The sequence below is a fragment of the Lupinus angustifolius genome, chromosome LG16, assembly GCF_001865875.1.
Source record: "Lupinus angustifolius cultivar Tanjil chromosome LG16, LupAngTanjil_v1.0, whole genome shotgun sequence".
NCBI classification, from domain to species: Eukaryota; Viridiplantae; Streptophyta; class Magnoliopsida; order Fabales; family Fabaceae; genus Lupinus; species Lupinus angustifolius.
In genome coordinates this window covers 13,729,488-13,754,878 of record NC_032024.1, presented here as the reverse complement: position 1 = coordinate 13,754,878, position 25,391 = coordinate 13,729,488, and the positions used below count along the sequence as shown (strand labels likewise).

Genomic DNA, 25,391 nt, shown 5'->3' with positions numbered 1-25,391 from the left:
GCATTCATTTCTCAAAAAGAATTGCACTATTACAAAATCCATTTTTCTGTCAACTTGGATGACCATTGGCTAGCTATAGTGAAGTACGATTCGAGTTTCCATTGAACAACGATCATACAAGCATAAAACATGAGATGACAATGAGAATTATGATGATGGTGGAGCCAAGGTGGAAAGTGTGGATAGAATATGTGCTTGTTTAAATGAAGGTCAAGTTGCAAATTGGAACACTGTTCAAGACAGTGTTGAGTATCACATTCTTTGTTAGGATGTTGTTGAAATTTGTAGGTTTTACTCTAAAAAATGAAGTGATTTTGGAGCTAAGCTTGGGTGACTAGAGAAGGGGACTAACATAATGGTTCTACTTGATATAGTGGTATTGATAGTGGTACATTCGAGAATACGGATAGGGTAGTTAAACTAAGTGGTGGAACCAGTTAGGAAATTATAAGAATGGTACTAGTAGAGCTAATGTTCCAAGCAAGAAATAAGTATGTCGACCTTGGTTCGAAGGTGGTTCAATAGTTGAATATTCATTTGTTTTGGATTCAATTTGGTTAACTTAATTAATTGTTTTGTTTGTGTGAATACATCAACAACAATTAATTAAAAATTAAGTTTTTGGTTCTTTTTTAGTTCATTTTTTTTTGTTTTCCTACTCATCCTTACCGATAGAGGTAAAAAAATTATCTATAATTCCCAACTCAATCCAGATATGAGAAAATTAGATTCATCAAGAGTTTAAAATCGATGTATTGACAGTGTAATATCTTTTACATATCATCTACCATTGATTTGTATTACTTTTGTTTGAGAGTCAATAGTAGCAAATAAATCAATGATGAATGATTGACTGGCCGTATAAAAATATTTACATTGCTAGTGTATATATATTAAATTCATTGATCAATTATAGGCAATGAATATTTATAGATACATCCATTTGGATGACATATATTTTTAGTTCATTTGTTCAAAGAGGTTAAAATTTATGCACCATCAGTATAAAATTTTGTACAGTGCCAGTGCATTATCCACCGCTGACTTGTATTACTTTTATTTGGAAGTTAATGATAATTAAAATATGAATGATGGATGATTTGCTGACATTGTAGAAAACATTTACACTATCAGTGTATATGTATTAAATCTTTGTTCAAATGATAGTGATATCAATACTAGGACATGTGGATATGATTAATATCAAAAAAAAATCTTAAATACATAGCATTTTAAATTTAAAATGTTATATGTATAAACCTAAAACAATTCACACTTATAGCATTTTGTAAAAAAAAAATTTTAAAAATTCAAAAATCACTTTTTTAAAAAGTGTTTCTTAAAAAAATAAAAAACACTTTAAAAAATGCTTTATTGAAATAATGATTTTGGATGATTTTCTTAAAAAAATGATTTTTGTTCAAATTCATAAAAAATCAAAGGATTGAATATGCATTTATATAATCCACTAAAATTGATTCATGGATGTATTGAAATTCATCTATTAAGTTTATATATGGATATTTTTAATAATTTATAATATCATTTAATGAACTTATATAAATTGATGCATGATTTTTTATCCAAACGTTAATATCCAAATCCAAATTTATCTAATTGTCACGGATACCACCAAATACCTCTTGTACTTCAGCAATCATCTCCTGTCAATCTCCCCATTTGTCCTTCTACTTCTAGTCCATAACATTCATCTTCTTCATCCTCCACCCCTTACTATAAGTCTTTTGTTCCTAGAATTCTCAGAACTTTTCTAGTTCAGTCTCAACAAATATTTATTAAAGTAGCCCTTAATGATCCTCTTTCATTTCAAGCTATGCAAGAAATGCCTTAATAAGCAACCTATTGGATGTATATGGATTTTTAAAATCAAAGAAAATCCAGATGGTAGTATGAATATATAAGGCAAGATTTGTAGCAAAAGAATTTCATCAACAATAAGAAATTGATTATAATGAAACTTTTTCACTTATGGCAAAGCTGATTACTATTAGGATTCTTCTTACATAGCTATGACTTACAAATGGCCTCTAAACTAATTATATATCAATAATACATTTCTTAATTATCTACTTTATGAAGAAGTCTTAATATACGTACAAGTTCAATGTCTTAATATATGTCAATGACATAATTGTTACAGGATTCTCAGTTCCATATGTTACTAGTTTTATGGACAAGCTAAGCACAATTTTTACACTAAAAAGACTAGGGACTTTCGACTACTTTCTTGATATTGAAGTAAACATCTTTCTAATGGGCCTCTATTTCTGTCTCAAACTAAGTATATTAGAGATCTTCTCAAAAAGGCTAACATGGATATTATGAAACCTTTTCCTGCCAAATGACTACTTTATACAAGTTAACCAAATATGGCTCTCAACCTTTGGATAATTCTACTTTGTATAGGTTTATAGTAAATACCATGTAGTATGTAATTGTCACCACACTTGACCTAGCCTTTAGTGTTAACAAGGTTCTTCAAAACATGTCTAATGAGTAAATAATGCCTCCGTTTTTTACATCAAACACCTTACCAATTAGTTCCTTCTCATAAGTTAATAGTGATTGTTGTTCTTGGTTAAGATTTATGCTGATAAAAGCTAAAGGATGGTTATCTTGCATTAGAACTGCTCATGTACCATAACCTGTAGTATCCACCACTACTATAAAAGTTTGGTGAAGTTTGATAAGGCCAAAGACATGAGCTTAAGTTAGGGCTGTCTTCAATTGTTAGAAAGAGAGGTTAGCCTATGGTCCAACTGAAGTTCTCATCTTTCCACAAATGAGTTGGGTATTGTTTGAGATTGTTGTTCAGGGGAGGAAAGAGACAATATGATTTTAGAATTTTTTTTGTTTGGAGTTTTCTAAAGTCCACTAAATCTCTCATATACACATTTTTATGGTTACCTCAATTTGAAGTTTTCTTTTGAATTTAAATTGTTTAAATAATTTTAGTAAAATTTTATAATTATATTATTGTTTATTTCCCATGGTTAATTAGATTTTAAAGGGATGGAATAGTTTTATATTATCATTACTAATATTATGAAATCTGAGTCGGGAGTCGAACCAGAAGATGTCTCGTATTAGGTTTAAACGGTTAAATCGTCTAGTCTAACCGGGTGATTTTATACATAATTAATAATTTTTGCCTAGAAATATATAATTATATGTAAATATAAAATTTTATATACTAAATAATTATTATGTATAATTATATTGAAGTAACACATCTTCATCTTTTTTGGACTAGGGACAAAATATGTGAGTGATGTTCCATTTTTTATATTTTTTAATTGAACAGTTCGATTTACTTCCCAAATTACTACAGTTGAACTACATTTAACACAATCGGACCAAAATTCTTCAATTCAAAGCAATTCAACTCTCATTTAGTTAAGAATGCAAAAACCAATGTCATTTTCAAGTTCAGTTAACAATCAGATTTCAATCTCATAACACTGATCATTACTTTTAGTATCCTCCTACCTAAATTTCATACTCTCAATGAAGTGATATATTTAACTTAATTTGTCTTCCTTTTACTTTCACTTCCTCCTCTCTCTTTACTCATTGATCTCTCTCCTTCTATTTCTCTCCTAACTCCCAGGTAAATCCCTAGAGATCTAGCAATACTTCCATAACCTTCCACAAATAGTCTATATTAACTGGTAATTCACAAGAAAAAATCTCACCATTGTTTTTACTGATTAAGGTCGGGGCCACTCTACCGCCTTGATCTTTCGCAAATCAGTTTAAACTCTTTTAGATAAAAATGTACCAAGTATTCCACTTTTGGCACACCAAAGTTACACTAGGATTTTATTTTTTTGCAAACAAGTTGTAGCTTCTCTTCATAATTAACACTTGAGCCAAATGTTGCAAACGAGAGTCTTCAGCATCATAAATCAAGATGTCATTAAAATAACAATCAGAACTTCCTCAAGAAATCCTTAAAAATTGAGTTCATAGGATCCTGGAAAGTGACAGGTACATTTGTAAGACCAAATGGTATCACAAAATATTCGAAGTAGCCACCGTGAGTCTTAAATGTTATCTTTTGTATATTATTAAGTTCCATTATGACTTGATGGTACCCAACTCTTAAATCTAAATTTCTGCACCATTCAACTCTTCCACCAATGGTATTGGAAATCTATTCTTCATTTTACCTTTGTTCAACTCTGTATACTCAATACACAACCTCTAGGAACCAGCCTTCTTCAACACCAACACTACAAGACTAACATATGGAGTGCTGCTGTATTGAATGAGACCTGAATCCATCATTTCCTGAATTCCAGCATGTCTATAAGGTCTTTTATTGACCGGATTGACCCCATGTAGCAGACGAATCCTATGATTATGTCCTTCATTGTTTAGGTTCCTCAATCACATCTTCAAATTGAACCAATAAGTCTTTGATCTGAGAAGAAGTTGCAGTATCTTCAGCAAGAGTGATCAAATTTTGTAACAAAAGTCCATCCATTTGACAAGCTTGAATCATGGACAAATGTACCCCTTTCTGCAAAGTTCTTTCCTCTCAACAATGTCATGTACCTTGCACTATAAACTCCATTTTCAGCTTATCAAAATTTCAAATAATATCTCCAAGGATTATCAACCAGTTCAATTCTCAGTACCATGTCATAACACCCTAATGGGATTAGCATCTTATCATCCTGAAACTTTGTGTGCGGCAGCAGCCAACTAAATTTCCTCAGAACGGAAGAAATGTTGTTTTTGCTACCAACTGCTACTGTTACCAGAAATGCTTCCAAGTCCTCAACCAAACATCCTAACTTCTTAGATACATGTACAATTAAGAAGTTATGAGTAAAGCTATCAATTACTCTCCTAGTTCTGAAACTACTTATACCTGTGAAGGTATTGGCACATATTTGTGGATCTTTACAGTCATGTTTACTGCTTAAGGGTATAATCTTTACATGTATTATAGAATATTGGAACATACAGTCCAGAAGAATGAAGTGTGCTTTATTAAGTTTCATACACTAGTTACCATGTAGAAGACCAGTGGATTTCAAGTGGTAATAAAGTAAATTCGATACACGATACGCGACCAATCATGCTTATTGTACCTATCTACACAGAAAGTCTAACTTATACTGGAATAGCCACTTTCCATGACTTTCAATCCTCCAGCTGTTCTGTGATACATAGATTCTATATCATATACAGAAGGAAGTCTGCACATTCAGCCATCGTGTACTACATTATTTCACTATTACATGATGTACACTTCATGCTCAAAGATCAAAAGAACAATGCTTCGTATACACCTACGAGCTTAGTCACTTGATTGTCTTTTCAGCTCTCAGTTATTTGTCGGATTGATCGACAGTGGAGTTTAATGGCAGTAAATATACCATTTGATCCAAAGGGTCAAAAGTGAAATAAGATTTCAAGCCACCACCACTGAAGTGGAATGGACCCTCATAACTTGGCCACTCATTAAATGCAAATCTTATTGTAGTGGATACTCCTTCTGGAGAAGGTCCAGATTACGACTATCGCAAGCATCCAACAAGTCATTCCTTGAAGCACAGCTGGAAAATAGGAGATAAAAGTTAAGTCACTGGAAATATATTGAGTTAACAGTTAATTTGAACAACCACTCAAATCCTGCTCTACTTTTCTATGTTAATATACATTTCAAAATCATACCTCAATGAGATTCTCAGATATTGCCATGCATTCTCTGCTTTTGGGTTCATGGCAAGTGCCCGGACATAATAACGGACAGATTCATCATACATTCCCTGTAAGAAATTTAAAAGGAATCACAAGTTAGTAAATTCATAAAATCAAGTATAAAGCTTGCCAACCGGCCAACTCAATTTCAAAAATAAAAAATAAAAAATCTGCAGTGCTTTACTCAATGTGCCAAATTTTGATGTCTGCAATAATACATACATGCACAAGTCACAAGTGAAGGAACATTTTCATGCTTAGCTTGATGTGTGTAGTTTCATTACACCAACATAAGTTCTTCAACATTTGTTCCATGTCAAGTGCAAGAAAGAAATTTCTAAACATTAGGATGTGGTATTTATCTATAGTCTATACCACCAAAGAAAAGGATTTCCCCCAATTGGAGTACTGTTTCTTTTCTTTTCATAAAAACCCAGCATTGTACTTAACTAGAATTGAAAAGAGAATAGAAAACTGTTATTTGAAAAAGGACATGACAACACAGACACAAGCATAAGGCATGGCACATTTTCGATGTTAAGATGTAGCTTAAAAATTAAGTAAATAGGAAAATGGTAGAAAATAATTAGGCTTAAAAAGGATGAACCGACCTGGTTTGCATAACTGATACCCATATTTGCCCAAGCACGAACATAATTAGGCTTTAAGTCTAATGCCTGGAATGAAAAGAAAATTCCATTAGAGCGAAAATACTACAGATTACAAAGAGGAGACAGACTGATTCCATTAGAGCGAAAATTCCATTAGTCACATGTTAATTCCTCCAATAACAAAAAAAAATGGAAATAAAACAAAATAAACGAAAGCAGAGGGAATTTGCCAATCTGTACCTACCCAGTGATTCCAGTCATTAAATCACACAGAAATAAGTCCTTATTGAGGTATTTCATAAATAAATGACAGTCAGACTCAATATGGCAATTAGAATTTAGAACAAAGGGTCTAGATAGGGCTCTACTTAAGAGTAGAGAAGACATAAGACTTGAGAAAATAGTATGTTAACCATGACAATGGGCTGACTCTTGTCGTACATACACGAGTCCAGGTTGCACAGTTCAAACTAAGATAAGCACACAGACAGTTATTAACATATTTTAAAGTTCTAGTGACATGCTTACGGCCTTACCCGTCTCTGACTTCAATAGGACTAACAAATCCACACTTTTTTCCTACATGTTATTAAATAGGGGTTAAAATTAAAACATTACAACTTAGTAAAAGTATTTTAAATTATTATGAATGAAAAATATTTTTTCACTTTCCTACATCTGACCCGCTACATTTTTTCCTTGGTTACAATAGGAAACTTATAATACTTAATCCGGTATACGAATTATATGTATTATGTACACGATAATCACTATTCACTAATAATTAGTGATGCACCCTAAAATAAACTAAAACTACATTTTGAAGATACTCATGACAAACTCTCATAGTTGCAGGTTGATAAATGACCACCTCATGGTCACACATTGATGTTGCAACATGTTTTGATAAATAAAGTAACATTTAAATGACATTTTAATAAAGCAAATAAAATTTCCACTTTCAACAATAATTCCATTAATACTACCAAAACCAAGATAGGAACACGTGCAAGACCATAACCTAAAATAACCAAAACTAGGTTCTGAAGACTAACAAACTCCCTGCCTTAAAGGTGGATATATAATCACCACATCGCCACATACTTTATATAAAGGAAGTTACAGTAACAAAACAAACAAAAATTCCCACTTAAAACACAGTTTCACCGTCAGGGTATATCACGATTAAATTTGATATGCAGTACCTGCTGATAAGCCATTATTGCATCTGCACTTTGAACACTGTTTGCTTGGGTTGCACCAAGCTTGTTCCAGAGAGAGTAATCCCGTGGCTTAAGTTTCAATGCTTGTTCGAAAGATGCAATGGCTTTGTCATATTCTCTAGATAAGTTGTATAGGACCCCAAGAACTATGTGGACATCTGCATCATCAGGGTAGGCTTGAGCAGCTTCATTGAATACTCTAACAACCTGAATAAAGGAAAATCAATCTTCCCAATCTAAACCAGAAGATATTTTGGCGTGACGAGATTTATTGTCAAACTAAAAATAGAAGTAGGATTACAGTCTACACAAAAGACCCAAACAACTGCAGAGACCGCACACCCTCACAAGACTTTTCATATAGGTTTTTATGTTAATGTATGTTGTTCATGAGGGTTCCGAGTTGGCAAAACAAACTACAACAAATAATCCTTCAACAAACAGCATAATAGGGAATAATCAATCACTTACATCAGCATGGTACAAAGAATTTGGCATCTCAGGAGGGGTAAGTGTCCCATACTTCGGCTGATGGTGTAGCCATCCATATAGATACTTCAGAGCAGAAGTTTGCTCCAGTTCTGCAAATATCAGCAGATGATTCAATTTTGTTTATAATGCAAGGCCAACAAGTTATTCTCCTCAATGTTTTCAGTTAGGAATTCACTGAAACAGAAGAACTCCTCAAAGTAGGCACAATACAACTGCATAAAAACAAATTAGCTCCTCAAAAGAGCTCTCCACCTCTGCGCATTTCCATCAAAGAAAAACTCCAGATATATGAGTAGCAACATACCAGTAAAATCAATTCAAGCATCAAGGCTTGGCATGACAAATGAGCTTAGAGCTAATTTTAATATTCTGCAGTGCTTTATATCATTTATCCAGGTAATGGATCAAAAGCAGTCACTAACCATTTGTATGACTGACGCCAAGAGCAAGAAGCACTTCAAGGTTTGTTGGATCAGCCTCCTGTGCACGCATCATTGCTGCAATGGCCTGTGTAATTTCATTTTTTTAATAAACTATAAATTACTGCCTTAAAGTAATTTCCCAGAAATCTAAAATACTAAGCACTAAGCGGTGATTCAATGTAAAATTGAGATACATGCAACATATCCTCCAAATATTTAACACAGTTGTAGGACTAGGACAGCATTCATTCAAGAATTTTCTGAATGTCATGAAATAAACAATATAGATTTATGATTTGAATTGTAGATTATGACAATTTCAAATTTCAGTAATTTCAGAATTCATGTCATGCAGAGGCTAAATGGGAAGAAATCTATCCATTGACAAGCAACAGGAGCTTTTCCTTTCTTTCTTCCGTGAACTCTTTTGTTCTCTATTTTTCCTTTCAAAAAATGTATGCTAAGAGTTAGACTGTAGATAGTTATGGTTTCTATACAAAGGGATAATGTAGAGGGAGAGCACCAGTTTTTACAAAATAATCAATTTGTAATTACAGACTTGACAGTATATAGTGGCATCACAAAACATATTGACACAGGCATAGGTAGTAGAATAATAACATTCCAATTTAATTCCACTGCATACTCCATCAAAATAAAAATTAATGTCGATAGCGCATTGGTAAAGCTGATTGTCATGTGACTTGGAGACAATCTATTTGCACCTATCCTCTCTAGACTCCACTAGGTAAGAACTTCGCGCACAAGGCCATCCTTTTAATTTTAAATTTATATTATTTTCCTAAATATGAATTGGCTAATTATTGTACGCATCACTGAAACCATTTCTTTTCCAAATGTAAGTGAAAGGACAAATCATTTACTATATATAAATATTCAATAATCAATTGATGATTTAGAGGGTGAGCCTCAGTACAACGATAAGTTTGTTTGTCTTGTGATCTAGAAGGTCACAGGTTCAAATCTTGAAAACAAGATTTTTGTTTGCAAACATAAGACTCCATACATTTATCCTCCCAAACCTCACTGGATGAGAGCCTTGTGCACTGGGTCACCCTTATTTTTAATCAATTGATGATTTGAGATTGAGCTAGTAAGGTCTGGGAGGGTAGGTATAAGCAACCTCAACACCACAAGTGGAGAGACAACTCCAAGATTTGAATGTGTGACCACTTGGCCACTAGACAAGATAAGATTAGGATTGAATGCAATTGGAAGAAAGTTAGAGTAATTCCTATCGTAGAAAAAATATTAGAATTGCGTCATGGATGGTTTGAGCATGTGTAACAGAGACTGTTGGAAGCCCCGGTAAAGAGAGTAGATCAAATGAAGGTTAGTTCAATTTCTAGAGGCATAGAGACGTCAAGAAAAACCATAGGTGAAATGATTGAATCAAATGAAGGTTAATCAATGGATATAATTTATGATAGAGCATTATAGATTGTTTGATTCATATAACAGACCCCACCTAGTGGGGCTAAAGCTTTACTGTTGTAATTGATGATTTGAGGAAAGAAGGAATCAAAATCAAATGACAATTATTGTAACAGCAACAGCATATGAGCTATAAACTGTTAGTACATAAATACAAATAAATTCATAAAAATGAATTTCCGTTCTTCAGAGAATTTGTTCAACGCCTGATAGAGCAAATGATCAGTTATTGGGCTCAAACCATGGGAAGCCCAAAATATGGAAGGTCCTATATTGTAGGGGAAAGAAAGGCAGAGACAGAGAGAGAATTAGTTATGTTGCTGAGTTGGCAAGTTGGTAACCTGAGGCAGCATGTATAGGGAGAAGTTAGAATAGTAGGAATTATGTTATTTTGTATTCTGAAGAGCGCTTAGGCTCTCTTATCAGTTTCTTAATAATAACTTTACAGCAGCATTAGTGCTTAGTGTTTCATCAGCATCAGTGTATTGTAGATACACAACATGTATGTCATTTCCAGACTACACAAATAAGGGAGTTTATCAACAAGGAGGGTGCGTTGTAGCCTAACCTGTTGATCATCATCGTTCTCTGCATGCGCTATTCCAAGTAATCTCCACCCTTCAGCATTTTCAGGGTTTTTCATGACTTCAGCTTCCAATGCAAGAACAGCTTCACTTAAAAGTCCTTTCCTGAACATATCTTGACCTTCTTTTAATGGATTTGGATGGCCAACATAAGGATTTAAATCTGAAAAGACATACACGCCCCTTGAACTATCTGACAGCTTCTTGGCAGCAACTTGCTCATTTAGGTACCTTCGAAAAAACCAAAGAGATATTGATTAATTCAATAGAATAAATAACCTTGATGCTGGAATATAACAATGTCAAATCAAAGGGAAGATAACATGGGTTACATAAGGTGAAAATACAAAACTTCTGCTAGTGAAGGAACAACACTTTTTAATATTAATATAGGAATATTTGGTTAACAGAAGAAAAAAAATAAGTTTGAATGCAAGAACAGCTTCACTTACAACTTACAAGACCTTTCCTGAAAAGATGGATGGCTAACATATGGATTTAAATCTGAGTAAACTTAAATTAAATCTAAGTAGGATTAGGAGGATTACCATCCTCCATTCCTCCTAAAGCAACTAAACTAGATCAATCAATGATCATAATCTTTAAATAAGAACCAGAGATTTGTACAACATTATGATCTTAATAGGAACATGCAGTTAGTCAACAAATATTGTATGGTACATCCAAATTTAAAAAATATCAAACCCAAATAGTCATTCTCAATGATTTGGTACAGAAACTGAATGATGCACCATGTTTACAAAAGAATTTTCCAGATCCAATCAAGATTTACGTTGAAAACCACAAGTCACTAAATTTAGATATCTTGGGTCAATCATACAAGACAATGATGAAATTGACGAAGATGTGAACCATAGAATTCAAGCGGGTTGGATGAAATGGCGGAGTGCTTCAAGTGTCATTTGTGATAAAAAGATACAACTCTAACTTAAGAGGAAGTTTTATTGCATGACTATAAGATCCATATGCTATATGGAACTGAATGTTGGGCGATAAAATGTCAACTAGATAATAGACTTTACGTAGTATAGATGAGAATGTTACGTTTGATAAGTGGATACACTAGACAAGATATAAATAGAAATGAATGCATTAGAATGAAAATTAGAGTAGCTACTATTGGAAGAATAGGGAGAATAGAGACGGAAAGGAAGAGAGCTGAGAGAGAATAGAGAAAGAGAGTTGTTGTAACGGTATTATTTCTAAAATGAATAGTTAGGTACCAGATAGAGAGGGAATGAGTATTAGAGTAGACTTGATAGCTTACGCATTAAGTTAATCCCAAATTTAACTATGTTAAAATATAACTAACACCCAACTCTTATTACATTATTCACTATTCTTTAATACCTATTGTAGAAAAGATGGTAGAATAGTGGCTTCAGTGGTTTATGTGGAGGAGACTAGTGGAAGTTTTTGTAAAGAAAGTAGATCAAATGAAAAAATAATAAAGAAATACTTAGAGATCAATGTTTTGTTAATGGACATGATTAATGATAGATAATTATGGCGTGTTCGATCCATATAGTCGATCCCACCTAGAAGGATAAAGGCTTGGTTGCTATTATTATAATTATATGAAAGATATGATTTGATGATGTTGATCCACCTGCTAGAGGAAAATATAAAGTGGAGATAATGGAAGATTTAAATTGGATTAAAATTAGTTGTGAACTTGGATTTTGAATTATACCAGATGGACATTAAGAATGTTTTCTTGAAAAACACATTGGATGAGGAAATTTATATGAGGATTCCTCTAGGATTTGAGGCACATGCAGGACCAGGATAGGCTTGTAAACTAAAAAAATCTCTTAGAGCATGGTGTACTAGATTTAGCTTCATTAATAAAAAAAATTAGGATTTTAACAGAGACACGCAGATTACACCTTATTTGTTAAAAAGGGTGCTAACGGGAAGTAAGTTGCTTTGATTCTCTATGTGGATGACATGGTATTACAAGTGACAATGTGGATGAATGGGTAAGCCATCCTCCCGCTGAAAAGGAAAGGGGGAAAATCAAAGTAAACTATAAATCAATAATATTCATCAGCCAAAAACAGCTCTCAAATCTCTTTGTAACTTCCAATTCTATCCATAAATGTACCCACAAAGAAAAAGCTCACAAGATGGCATAGTTTAGAGTCATCCTATAAATTCTTGTAAAAGTTGTTTGTTTTGTCAATCTACTAAGTGAATAGTTAATTATGAACAAAATATTGCAACTTGGTCAGTAGGAAGGTTGACTTACTCATCATATGCATGTGCCCAAGGTTCAGAGGAGCTTTCTCCTTCCCCAACCTGCTGACCAAATTCCTCTGCCCAGTCATCAACATGCAACTTTGAGAATTCATTAGCCCACTGGTCATCAACTGTTCCATGCTGTTGTCCTTCAGTTGTAAACTCATTCACCCACTGATCAGGTCCACGAGAAACCTGGAACCAACCAGTCAGAATTGAAAATTTTGAGGAAAAGGGCATTAATTAAGTAAACCTACTGTTACAAGTACCATATAATATCTTTAATTATATTATAGAGAATATCTAGATGGTACCTAGATATAAAGAGAATATATTATATTATGATGGTAATATCTTAAATTTGATTAGAGTATCTTAGAAGATGTCTTGGGATTGAGATTTCTTTATTCTATCTTTTACTATTTGTTTCCTTATTTAACTAGTAATTTAGTATTAGTATAAATAAGTTTAATATTATGTCTTTTGTATCATATCATGATCACATCATCATTCACAAAAATATTAATAAAATTTACTATATTGAGCATTCTTTTTTCTCCTTCTATACCTAAAACCTTATAATTTCAGCATGGTATCAGAGTTAGAGCCCAACTTCTCTTTGCCTCTTCAGTTAAAATGGGTCAAAAGATGTCCATTCGTATTGGATCAAAGGTAACCCAACACCTGGTTCGGCAAGCTCTTTTGGAGGGGACATGTTGTGAAGTAAGTCTCACATTGCATGCCTCATAGTCTCAGGAATGGTTTAAATACATGTTGGTTTACTCCGTTCATTGTCAATTGGTTTTTAACGCCTTTTAACAAAATTGCATATAACGCCTTTACCAGTACCTTGCATATAAGGCCTAGAAAAATGCCCTCAAAGAAAGTTGCATATAACGCCTTTTTAACAAAATTGGACAGCCTTGCTGCATTACTTTCTATTTTCTTCCTTCTCTTTTGGAGCATTTGTTATCTTGCCTTTACCAGTACCTTCACTCTTTCCTATCTAGTAAGTTTCTTTTTGTATAATGGCAAAAAATATAGTGGTTACTTGCAATGCACCCAAAACAAATGTACACACAAGTGCCATTTACAAGTTGATATATTATTATAAAATAAATTCGGGTTTTAAGATCATTGTTTTGTATCACAATTATTCAGAACCATTTAAAAAAAAGGCCCATGTTTACATTCTCACCTATTTTCTATCTCAACCTTTTCCGAATTTTTCTCTCATCTGGTTAACAGTAACAAAAACTACGGGTCATTTTAGTTTTTTTAACTGGATTTATGCCAATCAATGAACAATAATATAAAAACACTTGCTAACAAATATGATTTCAAGTTCACTGGACTTTTACATGCCTTGTCATTTGAAAAGGCACCAACCTGTGCATGACCATGATTGTATTGCTGCTGGTATTCTGCTGCCCAATCTCCAGATGCAGGTAATGCAGTCTCTTTAACTTGATTGTCATCAATAATCAACTCACCACGACTCATCTTTGATACAAATTGAAAAAAATTCGAGTTCTGCATGCCACAAAAGCATGATGTTGACATTTTTTATTTCAAAAAAGAGGAAAGAAATGCTACAAGAGGATAATATGACCTTAACAAGGGCACACAGATGTCACAAAACCATTCTCCAATTAAGAGATAATAGACAGATCCTATTAATTTTTAAGACTATGTTGTCCTAAATGATCTAGAGTATTGAATCTTTATATCTTGCTGCCCTCTGCCAGATCTATATGACACTTAATTTTTTCCACAAGCACAAATGATCTTTCCATCCGGTAGATAACTACCGATATTGAAAAAGTTGTATTCAAGTGAGATATTGAATACATTTAAGTGTAATGATTGATGAAATTGCTCATGTCTAGAATAATGTGTGTTTTGACCACCTGAAGTTCAGGCAAATGAACATATTTATAACCATACATATAAGCGTATCAGGTTGTTGACTCAAATATTTTTTTTTTGCAAAGTTCAATATCTATCCACAGTTTTGACAAATCAAATCAAACATTCATAATCTTTCGTATGCAAGAGTAAGAGAATTATCAATGGGAAGATAGAAGTACAAAAGTTGCTTCCAATTATCTCATTTTATTAAATAAATAAATTAGAGCACCTATAAGCATGTGTGTGTATATAAGTTGTAACTATGCACATCAGGAAGAAAAGCAACGACGAACAAGAAAGATCAAATAAACTAGATAAATATTATTGACCTTCTATTGTCTTCTTTATTAAATATAATGAAGTATTAGATTGGAATCATTTATGTGCTTGTAAAATAGAAACGTCAAAGTTACCAACAAAAAAGAATAGAAATTTTGAAGATATGTACGGCAAATAAACCTGAAATTTAGGATCACCATTTTGGGACAACGTATTTGCAAGCATACGAGTCTGCTCCATTGCAGCTAAGTTTGACATGTTCATACCTCGCATTTGATCAACTGATGACAATTGAGACTGCAAGATGAGTAGCAAGAGAAAATATATTAAAAATATCAAGAGCAAATGAATATTTCAAAATAACAGATGCAGTGGTAACTTTGAGAAATTAATCAATGCAAGACACAATGCTATGTTGAAGGACCTAAGCTGACAATTCAGTATAACAAGTTTCCTCAATAAAGCTGAAGGACCTAAGTTGCATGTCAAATGGCAATAGACACAATGCTATGTTGAAGTACAGATTAAAAAGAGAGTAAGAATCTTCAAATTATAGCTAGAAATAAAACAGGAAAGACTTCTTACATGTTCAAATTCAGATGCCCAACCATTGGCACCATGTTGCTGCTCGAATGTGCTAGCCCAAGAATCAGGATTATCATATTGTTGACTATGTTGACTATATTCAGTAATCCATCCTTCTGCAGCAGGAGCACCAAGTCTCAGGTTGCCTTGAGATTCATTCCAGTAACCATCAAGCTCCCGGAACCTTTCAGGCATAGGTCCCTTACCACGGACACTGCTGTCGATATCTAGAGAGCACAGAAGTGCATTTACCTGCAAAGTAATTACAAGTGATCAGTCCAGAGTCAAGCAATCAAAAGAATTAGACAATGTTTTGTTTAATGGTAGAACTCATTGTCTACCACATGATGATCCAACACAATCATTCGACATTCTTTGTGTAAAGGAAATTTAGCATGCTCCAGGGAAAGAGATTCTCCAATTCCTGATAGGTATAGGAAGTGATCCTAATCCAGCATAATATAGTGTTAATTTGCACACACAAAAAAGGACATCTATTTTAATAGAACTTGTAAGCAGATTAGACCGAGGAACTTCTTGCAGCCCTCACATCAAATCCTAGGCAACCATCCTAGCACCTACTGACAGCATTGAACTTTAACCTTTAAATAGATCAACCCCTCACTTTCCCTCAATGATGACCAATTAAATTTTCATAGTATTATGTTCATATAATGTAATAAACCAAGGAAGTCAAAGTAAAGCAGACGAATGTATAACTAATTCCCTTACTTGTGCGTCAATAAATTCTTCGCCTTTATCTGCAAATAGATGCCTAGCCATGATGCTGCTACGGTCATGTATACATTGTTTATCACCTTCAGATAAACCCAATAATGGAAGAGGAGCAGGATGAAATGGGATTCCACCACGGCCACTATCAAGAAACGAGTGCAAAAAGCTTGATAGAACTCTTTGAGGTGTCCCTGATAAAATGCAATAACAATATCAATTTCATACCTCTTTTATGTTAAGTATCGCGAAGAAACAAACATACTTGAGTCCATAAGACATACTTAAATCAAAGCACTTCAACTAAAGCCCAATAGAGGGACAAGACTACTGAATGGTGACAAGCATGACAAGTTTAAAAATATCAAATGCATTGAAAATCACTCCGATGAGCCTAAAAGAAATCCAATTCAAAAAGAGCAACCCTCGAAGAACATAGTCCCACACATTTAAATAACATGTATCTCCCCAAAATAATAAATTCATTAAGACAATGAGAAGATGGCTACAAAGAATTAGGATGAACCAGCTGCTTTATTATGCAGCCATGCAGGATCGAGTTCTTTCTTTATACTGGCATGATAGCCACTGCGTCAAGAATGCTCAAAACTACCAAGTCAAAGAAGACTACAGTGCATGTTCTGATCTGCTTATCTTTTACTAAAAAAGGACCTTAAAGCTAAAACTTCTCTATGCTTCACTTTGATTAAACTAGTTAATCAAAACACATTAAAATTTAGTACAAAAATAGTTACTAGCTTCACACATTAACCTTGCGTTTTAGTACCAAAATTGTCGTGTGCACTTTGTATACCACATCCACCTTGAAAAAAGAGTTATAATAGATATGTAAACAGTGAGAAAGCACAGCCTATGCTCTTAGTGACTATTTTCAAAACATTAAATTATGAAAATTCGAAATTACCATCCAATGGTGGTTGATGAAGCTGTGGACCAAGTCCCCGATCATAGACGCGGTCGAATTGAGAAGTTGGAAGTTGGCTAACTCTACCCTCGCGCTGTATCTCATCCCAAGTATCCTCAAGACCACCACCAACCCCTCCGGCCGACCGAAACCTATTAAGAAACTCCGGCCCCTGTCATTTTAACACAATATGATCATTACTATCATACTTCTAATACACAAAAAAAAAACTTGACATAATTGAAAACACTGGAATAATCAGAACCTGAGAGTTAGCATCAAAAAAAGGCTTATCTAATTCAGATCCAGGAAGCTCATTGGGACGCTGAGAGTAAATTTGGAAACCATTTGCAGTTGGAGTGGATGTAGGAATCTCCTTAAGTCTCTCCTGTTTCCATAATTTTTAAACAAAAATCAAAATTAGCAACAACAACAACAACCAATCTTTCGTCCAGGTCGACTAAATGGATCGAACGACTTGTTAAAAATAAGAAGAAAGTGCATATAAACCCCCTAAACTTTATGCCTTTTGCAAGTACATACCATGAACTATTTTTTCTTCCTAATTAGCCTTAAACTTTATCAGTTAGTGAAATTGCTACATGTATAAATATATTCCTAAATTACTAATAAGTCAACAAGAAAATCATTATAATCCGACTCACAATAACAATGCAACAATGCAGGTTAGTCAATGTTGGTATCCGAATGAAACCATCATGGGAATACAAAATTGATGAAAAGTAAGATGACAAGTAAATTTTAGAGTTAAAAGTGGTTAATGCCATTATATTGTTATATATATATATATATAATAAAATTATATATGTAATTTTACTACATGGTAAGCATTTTTATTACTATTAATTTAACATTATATGCAGAGACAAATTTCACCTATAGTTATAGTTTAAGGTCTAATTAGAAACATAAAATTTATAATAGCTACTTGTAAAAAAATTATGGTGTTGTTATACAATTTTCCGTTAAAAATAAGTGGTTGGTAGTGAGAGTAAAAAAAAGAATGAGAAGTAGGGGAATAGATGAATAAAAGTGAGAGACCTGAGTTTTAGAGGAAGAACCAATAAGAGAGTTGGCGAGAGAAGCAAGAGGATTATTTGAAGAAGAAGATGAAGAAGATGGGTCAGGACAAGACGTAGAACCAGAAACAAGGTCACGCATTGCCATAACTTTCTAATTCAATAAAATTTAATTAAATCACTCAAATTCTTTCTTCTTCTTCTTCCTAGCTCCTTTTTTGTTTCTGTTTTATTGTTATTATCTGGATTTGTATGCTTCTCAATTTTTTTGGGAATCAAACAATATCTTATACTAATGATTTCGAAGAACTAAGATCAACGGTACATAATATATTGGAGAAACTTAAACGGCTGAGATTAATAGCATACTATAGGAATGAATTAAATAGGGGCACGTGGATATGTGTTCCACAAAATAAACCATGTTTTTTTTATAATTTATTTATCCATAAAAATGTGAGACTGGTAAAACGCCTATCTAGTTTAATATTAGATAGAGTTTGAGTTTATCTTAAATGTATATTAGTAAGTTACCCGTGCATTCGCATGGGACAATTCACTCTTACACATAGTTAAGATCAATTATGTTTAAAGTAAATTTAAAAAATATATGTATCAATTAAAGTATATAAGAAGATAAACATTAATAGATTTTGTATCATAATCAATTATACATAATATGAAATTTAATATATTAATTGCAAACGTTTTAAGATCTTTTTTAATAATTAGTATTAAAATCATTATTTTGAAATAAATTTATTGTCAGTTATTTTTAAGGGTTAAAATATCAACATATTTCCTTATTAATTGTAATATCATAACTCATTATATGACTAATTGAAAAGAGGAAGACAGTTTCGATCATATATTTATAGCATCATTATTCATTTTTCGCAAATTTATTATTTACAGTTATGCAAATTTATATTCATAATGAATATTGCTTAAAACTAGTGAATCATAAATAATTTAATCAAAATATAAATCAAATCAATTAATTATCATAATCAATTATACATAACAAGAAATTTAATATGTTAATATTAATTGAAAAAAATTTAAGATCTTTTTTAATAATTAGTATTAAAATCATTATTTTGAAATAAATCATTGTTAGTAATTTTTTAAGGGAGTTAGAATATCAACATATTTCTTTATTAATTGTAATATCATAACTCATTATATGACTAATTGAAAAGATGAAGACAGTTTCAACCATATATCTGTAGTCTCATTACTAAGTGTTCTTTCCTAGAACACAAAGGTATGGAACAATAGTTGATCGGTTGCTGAGGATGGAGAAGAGGAAGGACGTAGCAAGATGATGTAGAAGAGCTGGACCCGTCGGTGGAGGTACCTGTATGTTCTCCGACGATCAAGTCAGTGTATGAACTTGGTGTTAAGTGTAAGGGAGTATGAGAATATGAAGAGAGAAAGTAATAGAGTGAGTAATGCTAGAGAGTAGAGAGACTAAGATACTTCCTGTTGGTAGAGACTCCTATTTATAGAGGGGAGAGCTGACTTTGAGCTTTTGGCAGGTAGCGTAGCACGTAGCTGATCAAGAATATTGTCGGGGGTTGCTTTTTCCGTGTCAGGCGGTCTGCCAGGACCGTACTCTGCGCTACTCTTGTCTTTTAGCCTGTGGCTGGTTTGGTAGTCGTTCTGCAATCTATCTGCCATGCTGGCAGGTGGGTTGGTGAGATACAGATGGCATGTCAAGGGATGTCTCCAAGGTCAACTCTGGTGGGCCAAACACGCGAGACCTACCTCGGCGACCAAGCATGCGGGTCTTTGGCTCGCCGGGTAGGAACATTAAGGTTTCGCAAATTTATTATTTACAGTTATGCAAATTTATATCAATAATGCGCATTGCTTAAAATTAGCGAATCATAAATAATTTAATCAAATCAATTAATTATCATAATCAATTATACATAGTATGAAACTTAATATGTTAATATTAATTGCAAAAGTTTTAAGATCTTTTTTAATAATTAGTATTAAAATCATTATTTTGAAATAAATTCATTGTCAGTTATTTTTTAAGGGAGTTAGAATATCAACATATTTCCTTATTAATTGTAATATCATAACTCATTTCCACATTCATTGAATACACACAACAAATAAACACAAGGGAATACAAAAAGTAACAAAATAGAAACAAAAGTAACATAATAATAATAATAATAATAATAATAATAATAATAATAATAATAATAATAATAATAATAATAATAATAATAATAATAATAATAATAATAATAATAAACAATCATTTACATGCTATATCTTTATATAATTTACTATTTAAATATATACTAACTAAGACATTTTAACTGTGTGAATCTTTTTTATCTAATTTTTTCATTATCCATCCATTTAAGGATAGTAGTCTAGTACGGGAACATTTTTAAAAGATTAAAGTGATTAGGGTAGACAAGACTAGAAACAGCTGTTGTAAGAAACAACTTGGCAAAAGTTCAAAGAATAGAATAAATCACTTGAAAAATCATATAGAGTAATGTGTTCAAAAAAAGATTATGATGAGAGTCCATGACAAAGGGCAATCATTTCTAATGTCTAAAGCCTCACAATGCAAGCAAGAGTTGAGAGTTAGAACTTATGATGCAGAAAATACAAAAAATGACCTTGTGGGTACAATTATTTGGCATGGTTATTCCCTATCAATAGTGAATCATATTTGGCATGGTTACCCTCCAACCCTTGTTTCAAGTTCCTTCTCGGAACACCACGAAGAAGGAGGTATCGAATGGGTATGATTTTGAGAGAGAAAATGCTATGAGGATGTCAGATAGTAATTTATTTTGCAAGAGAAGTCAAAGTTTGCAAGTGTGATCCATAACAAAGTTTTGATGAAGACAACAAATTTGGTAAAGCTTGAAGTTGGAATATGTTATCAAACAACAACCCAAAGGCTCAAGGTTATTTAGAATGAGGAGAGTCATTTTATTGTTAGACGTCCTAAGAAGATTGCCTAGTTCGATTCTAGGTTAGGTAAATAAAAGTAATGAAAGGTTAAAAAACACAAGAGGATATGAAGCTTATCACTAAATAATAATAATAAAGCCACAAAAGTAAACATTACCTTCGAAATTGACATACCAATAAAAGTTGAAAAAACGGTACTTATTAAACTCATTGAATAGCATACTCACACTGACATAATATCAAATATAATAAGTAATAGTAAAGTAAGAGTAACAAAATAAATTTTGGTACTTGTTAAATAAACACCAACAAAGATAGTAAGTAATAGTAAACATAATATCAAAGATAATAAGTAATAGTAAAGCAAGAGTAACAAAATAAAATTGTTAAATTTTGGTAGTTGTTAAATAAACACCAAAATGTATTTCTAAAACAACAAATGTAACACTGAAAACAACAAAAACATCATAGCAGTAGTAAAGCAAGAGTAAAAGAACAAAATAGATAGAGTAAAATAGTTACAAAAACCATAGAAAGGAAATGAGAAAAATTACATTTGAAACTCTGTAAGAACAAATGCAGCTAAAACAAAGTTAGAGGTAAAAATGACATCAATTAAAGTGTTATGGTAAAGTGGAAGTATAATAGTTACACAAACTAACAAAAGGAAAGAGTTATACATTCCAAACTCAAAATGATGAAGAAATGAAGGTGAAAAAATATTGTATCTAATATACTTACCCCAATATATTCTTACCCAATAAAATGACTTCTCCAAGTATTGGTAAATGCAGTAGGTACATCACAAAGCAAGACTTCATAGATAAAAAAGTACAACGATGACACAATCTTTTGTTAGTGAAAAAAATATGGTGTAATAATGATGAAAAAATAAGAGATTAAAATAAAATCCATGAGATGAACATCAAAGCGAACGAAACGACAATTGAGAAGAAGAAAGAAGAAAGGCACACCACGGAAGCTTGACTGAACCAGATTTGAAATAAAAATGAAATAGAGTTTATTAGGGTGTTTGATGGATTGATATGAATTATTAGAGGTGGACCATAGGTCTTAATAAATTATTAAATGCTAAATATTATATATGTGAGTAAATAACAAGAGGATAAGAAGGGTCAAATATATGAGTTGGCTTTGATCATGTGTGATAGAGTGTATGTTAGGACGTGAAGCTTTTTAGGAAGGAAATTTTTGACTGGACAATTGACATGTGACATAAATGATCTTCTTTTGTGCTAAGCAATTGACATGTGACATAGTCTTCTTTTGTTAAATAGTAAATAGATTAAATCTAATATGTTTGCCTATTTATATAATTATAATTAATAATATATCTTCACTATATAAATAAGGAATTAATGTTATTATTTCTCCCACTAAATAAATAAATATGAAAAATTGTAACTAATAATACATGGAATTTATTAAGGCCTTACAGTTAATAGACAAATGCCTTATTATTACCCAGAATATTTAATTGTGTCTCTAAATTAGATAACTTTTAACTTTTATATTGGTTGTTAAGCATTGAAAGTTTGCTATTGGATTCCTAAACTATCTAGGTTATTAAATTTTTAAATAAATAACTATATGTGGATGTGTTCCAATCAATTGAGTTTTTAAACAAATCCTTGTATTCACTGTCTAAATATTAAAATGACTAATTTATATTCTCTTATTAAATCCTACTAAATTCTCCTATTAATTTTCTCACTAACACGAAAGTAATACATATCACTTATACATCAATAATAATAAATAAAATATCATTTTGTAATATACGTTATCTTAGTGTAGATAAAAAGATAAGTAGGAGATATATCATTTTCCTATTAAAATTATTTATAATTTGTCCTTCAATTTGCAATGGATAAAACTTACGTTCAGTACCTTATATAGTAGTGGTACATGTAGTCAATTATAAACAGACATGTGGAAATTTCTCAACTTAACACTTGAAAAAGTTAACATCATTAGTTATCCATTTTCAACTTCCACACAATATTGTACCTTCTAATTCCCCCTAATGAATTTTACCTCTCTTTCTTTACTCAATATTGCAACATCCTCAATTAAGTTCACACCTCTCCATTTTGGAGATAACATGGCAACAAATCTAATTTTATATATCACTTCTTTGCATAAGCCACTTTATCTTTTTAAGGTTATAAATAAATGATGGATACTGATAACGGGAAATGTAATTAAACCACAATTTATCAATTGTTTCTTAAAATTAATGAGAAAAAAGACTAAATACCTACAATATGAAAAGAAATTAAAATTCACAATGCAAGACAAATTGTGACTTTCAATTTTTTTAGCCAACACAATTTGAAAAATACCATTATCCACTATGACGAGTGAACTTTCACTTGTGGGGTAAAGTGACAATTCAAGTAATACAATTGGAAGGAAGCTAGAGTCTCATGATGGAAAAAATTTAGAACATTGGGCATTGAGGGAAAATGTTTATGAAATTAGAAAAATGAAGAGTTAATAGAGTTAGAAAGTTAACAGTGTGAGTTTGGTGAAGTAAAAATGTATCCAAATGTTAATTTATTATTAATTATCTGTACCATTAGTACTTATGGTACTGTATGTAAGTCTAATTTATTTTGAATTTGGTCTCTAAAATTAAAATTACTTATAGCTAAGTCCTTAAATTTTAAATTTGATCGTTATATGATCAAGAAAGTTCTAGTTTGTATTATTAACCCTAAGTTTGATTAAATTACACATTAAAGATTTAATGAACATTATGTTAATGTCCTAGACTTGCATACTTAGTGTGCAATATTAATTATATAAACATATACTAATAAGTAGATTGGATCATTGATGGATCATTTGTTTACAAAGTCAAAGAATTGATTAATGTCCCTATGAACGACATGATCTAGACGAAGATTTATGCCTCAAAATATATTCAATGTGTATTTGAAGATCTTCATTCACATTAAGTGTCTCCTGAAGTTCAATATGTGTGTAAAGAGGTACATACATTGTAGAAGGACTTCCTCGATGAAGCTGAAATCAAAGGATTTCTGATTGCTCAAGGGCCCACCAGTATCCTCATGAGTCTGGGACTAGGATGAATTCAAATATAAATGAATGAGGTGAGAGTAAATATTGCACTACCCGAATACATCCAGATTTATTGTCATTTCTAATAATTATATAGTCTAATCGAATTAAAATGAGTTAACTAGAAATAATCTCAGAAGTAAGTCAAAAAATTCACTTAAAATTAAAAATAAGAATGGAGATACAATATTCTAATATTTTGATTGATTCCAATCAAAAAAAGATAATACACATTTATAAATTTATATATAATCACTAATAAATGACATTATACTATTTGACCGTATAATTTAATTAGTTAAACCTTATATATGATCTCTTCTAATTTGATGTTCAACTTGAGTACAAATGAGTTTAGGGAATATATACAGGTGCCATGAAACATATTTAAATTGGTAACATGAGGATTTTCAGTCATCAGCTATAGAAATAGAGATGTCTAGACCATTCTTGGTGCAATTTCTGATTACTTTAATATATGTCAATCAATCTATGTTCAATTAACTGGTTTTTTTATTTTATTTTTAAATTTAATTTTATATTATAACAAAAATATCACTTCAAATTTTTATTTAAAATATTGATCATACTCTCCATTAATCAAATGTAATTATAACTTGTTCATATTGCTTAATTTTTCTCAGTATCTAAATTTTTAAAGTGTATAAAGCACCAATTCAATCTAAAAAGGAAAAAACTTCGAACAATAATTTCAATATATATCAACAAACCAATTTTATTGAACAAAGTAAGTCAGCATTGAAAATAAGTAAATAACCATAGCTTTTAACTTTAAAAGACACCGTCTTTGTTTTCTTATTAAAATAACTTATAATAGCATAAATGTTATCTTCAATTTTTAAACTTATTAACCATATTATTTTAATTAGTGAAATTAAAGTAGTTTAATTTAGAGTGTAAATTTAAAGCAACATTAATATTCTTCATGAAAGAGTCACACACGATGAATGATCCAATATTGCTCCTATTTTTTCCTTTGCTCATTATAGGTTGGTCTAATTTGCTCATTCTTTATTTCAAGTTTTCCCATAATAATAAATATATAGGTTG

The 25,391-nt window shown here is 31.8% G+C and overlaps 1 protein-coding gene across 3 annotated transcripts; it reads right to left on the bottom strand.

The window, feature by feature from the left end:
* On the bottom strand, window positions 4,994-18,486 carry LOC109330086 (peroxisome biogenesis protein 5-like). 3 transcript variants are annotated; one of them, XM_019564102.1, is made up of 15 exons: window positions 18,280-18,486; window positions 17,483-17,605; window positions 17,218-17,389; window positions 16,293-16,486; window positions 15,561-15,812; window positions 15,156-15,272; window positions 14,151-14,318; window positions 12,796-12,980; window positions 10,508-10,754; window positions 8,485-8,569; window positions 8,042-8,151; window positions 7,553-7,777; window positions 6,348-6,413; window positions 5,710-5,804; window positions 4,994-5,591 (listed from the first exon to the last, which is right to left on the bottom strand). In XM_019564102.1, the coding sequence occupies exons 1-15, from the start codon at window positions 18,403-18,405 to the stop codon at window positions 5,510-5,512; spliced, it is 2,247 nt and encodes a 748-aa protein (XP_019419647.1). In that variant the 5' UTR covers window positions 18,406-18,486; the 3' UTR covers window positions 4,994-5,509. The 3 variants fall into 3 exon arrangements, with proteins under 3 accessions (XP_019419647.1, XP_019419648.1, XP_019419649.1); XM_019564103.1 differs by having other exon boundaries at window positions 12,796-12,959; window positions 18,280-18,485; XM_019564104.1 differs by having other exon boundaries at window positions 14,175-14,318; window positions 18,280-18,485.

Coding starts and splice junctions, on each gene's coding strand:
- LOC109330086 (XM_019564102.1), bottom strand. CDS start 18,405: ATGGCAATGCGTGACCTTGTTTCTGGTTCTACGTCTTGTCCTGACCCA. Junction 17,390..17,482: donor TTTTTGATGCTAACTCTCAG/GTTCTGATTATT, acceptor TTAAAATGACAG/GGGCCGGAGTTTCTTAATAG. Junction 16,487..17,217: donor TCATCAACCACCATTGGATG/GTAATTTCGAAT, acceptor GCATTTTATCAG/GGACACCTCAAAGAGTTCTA.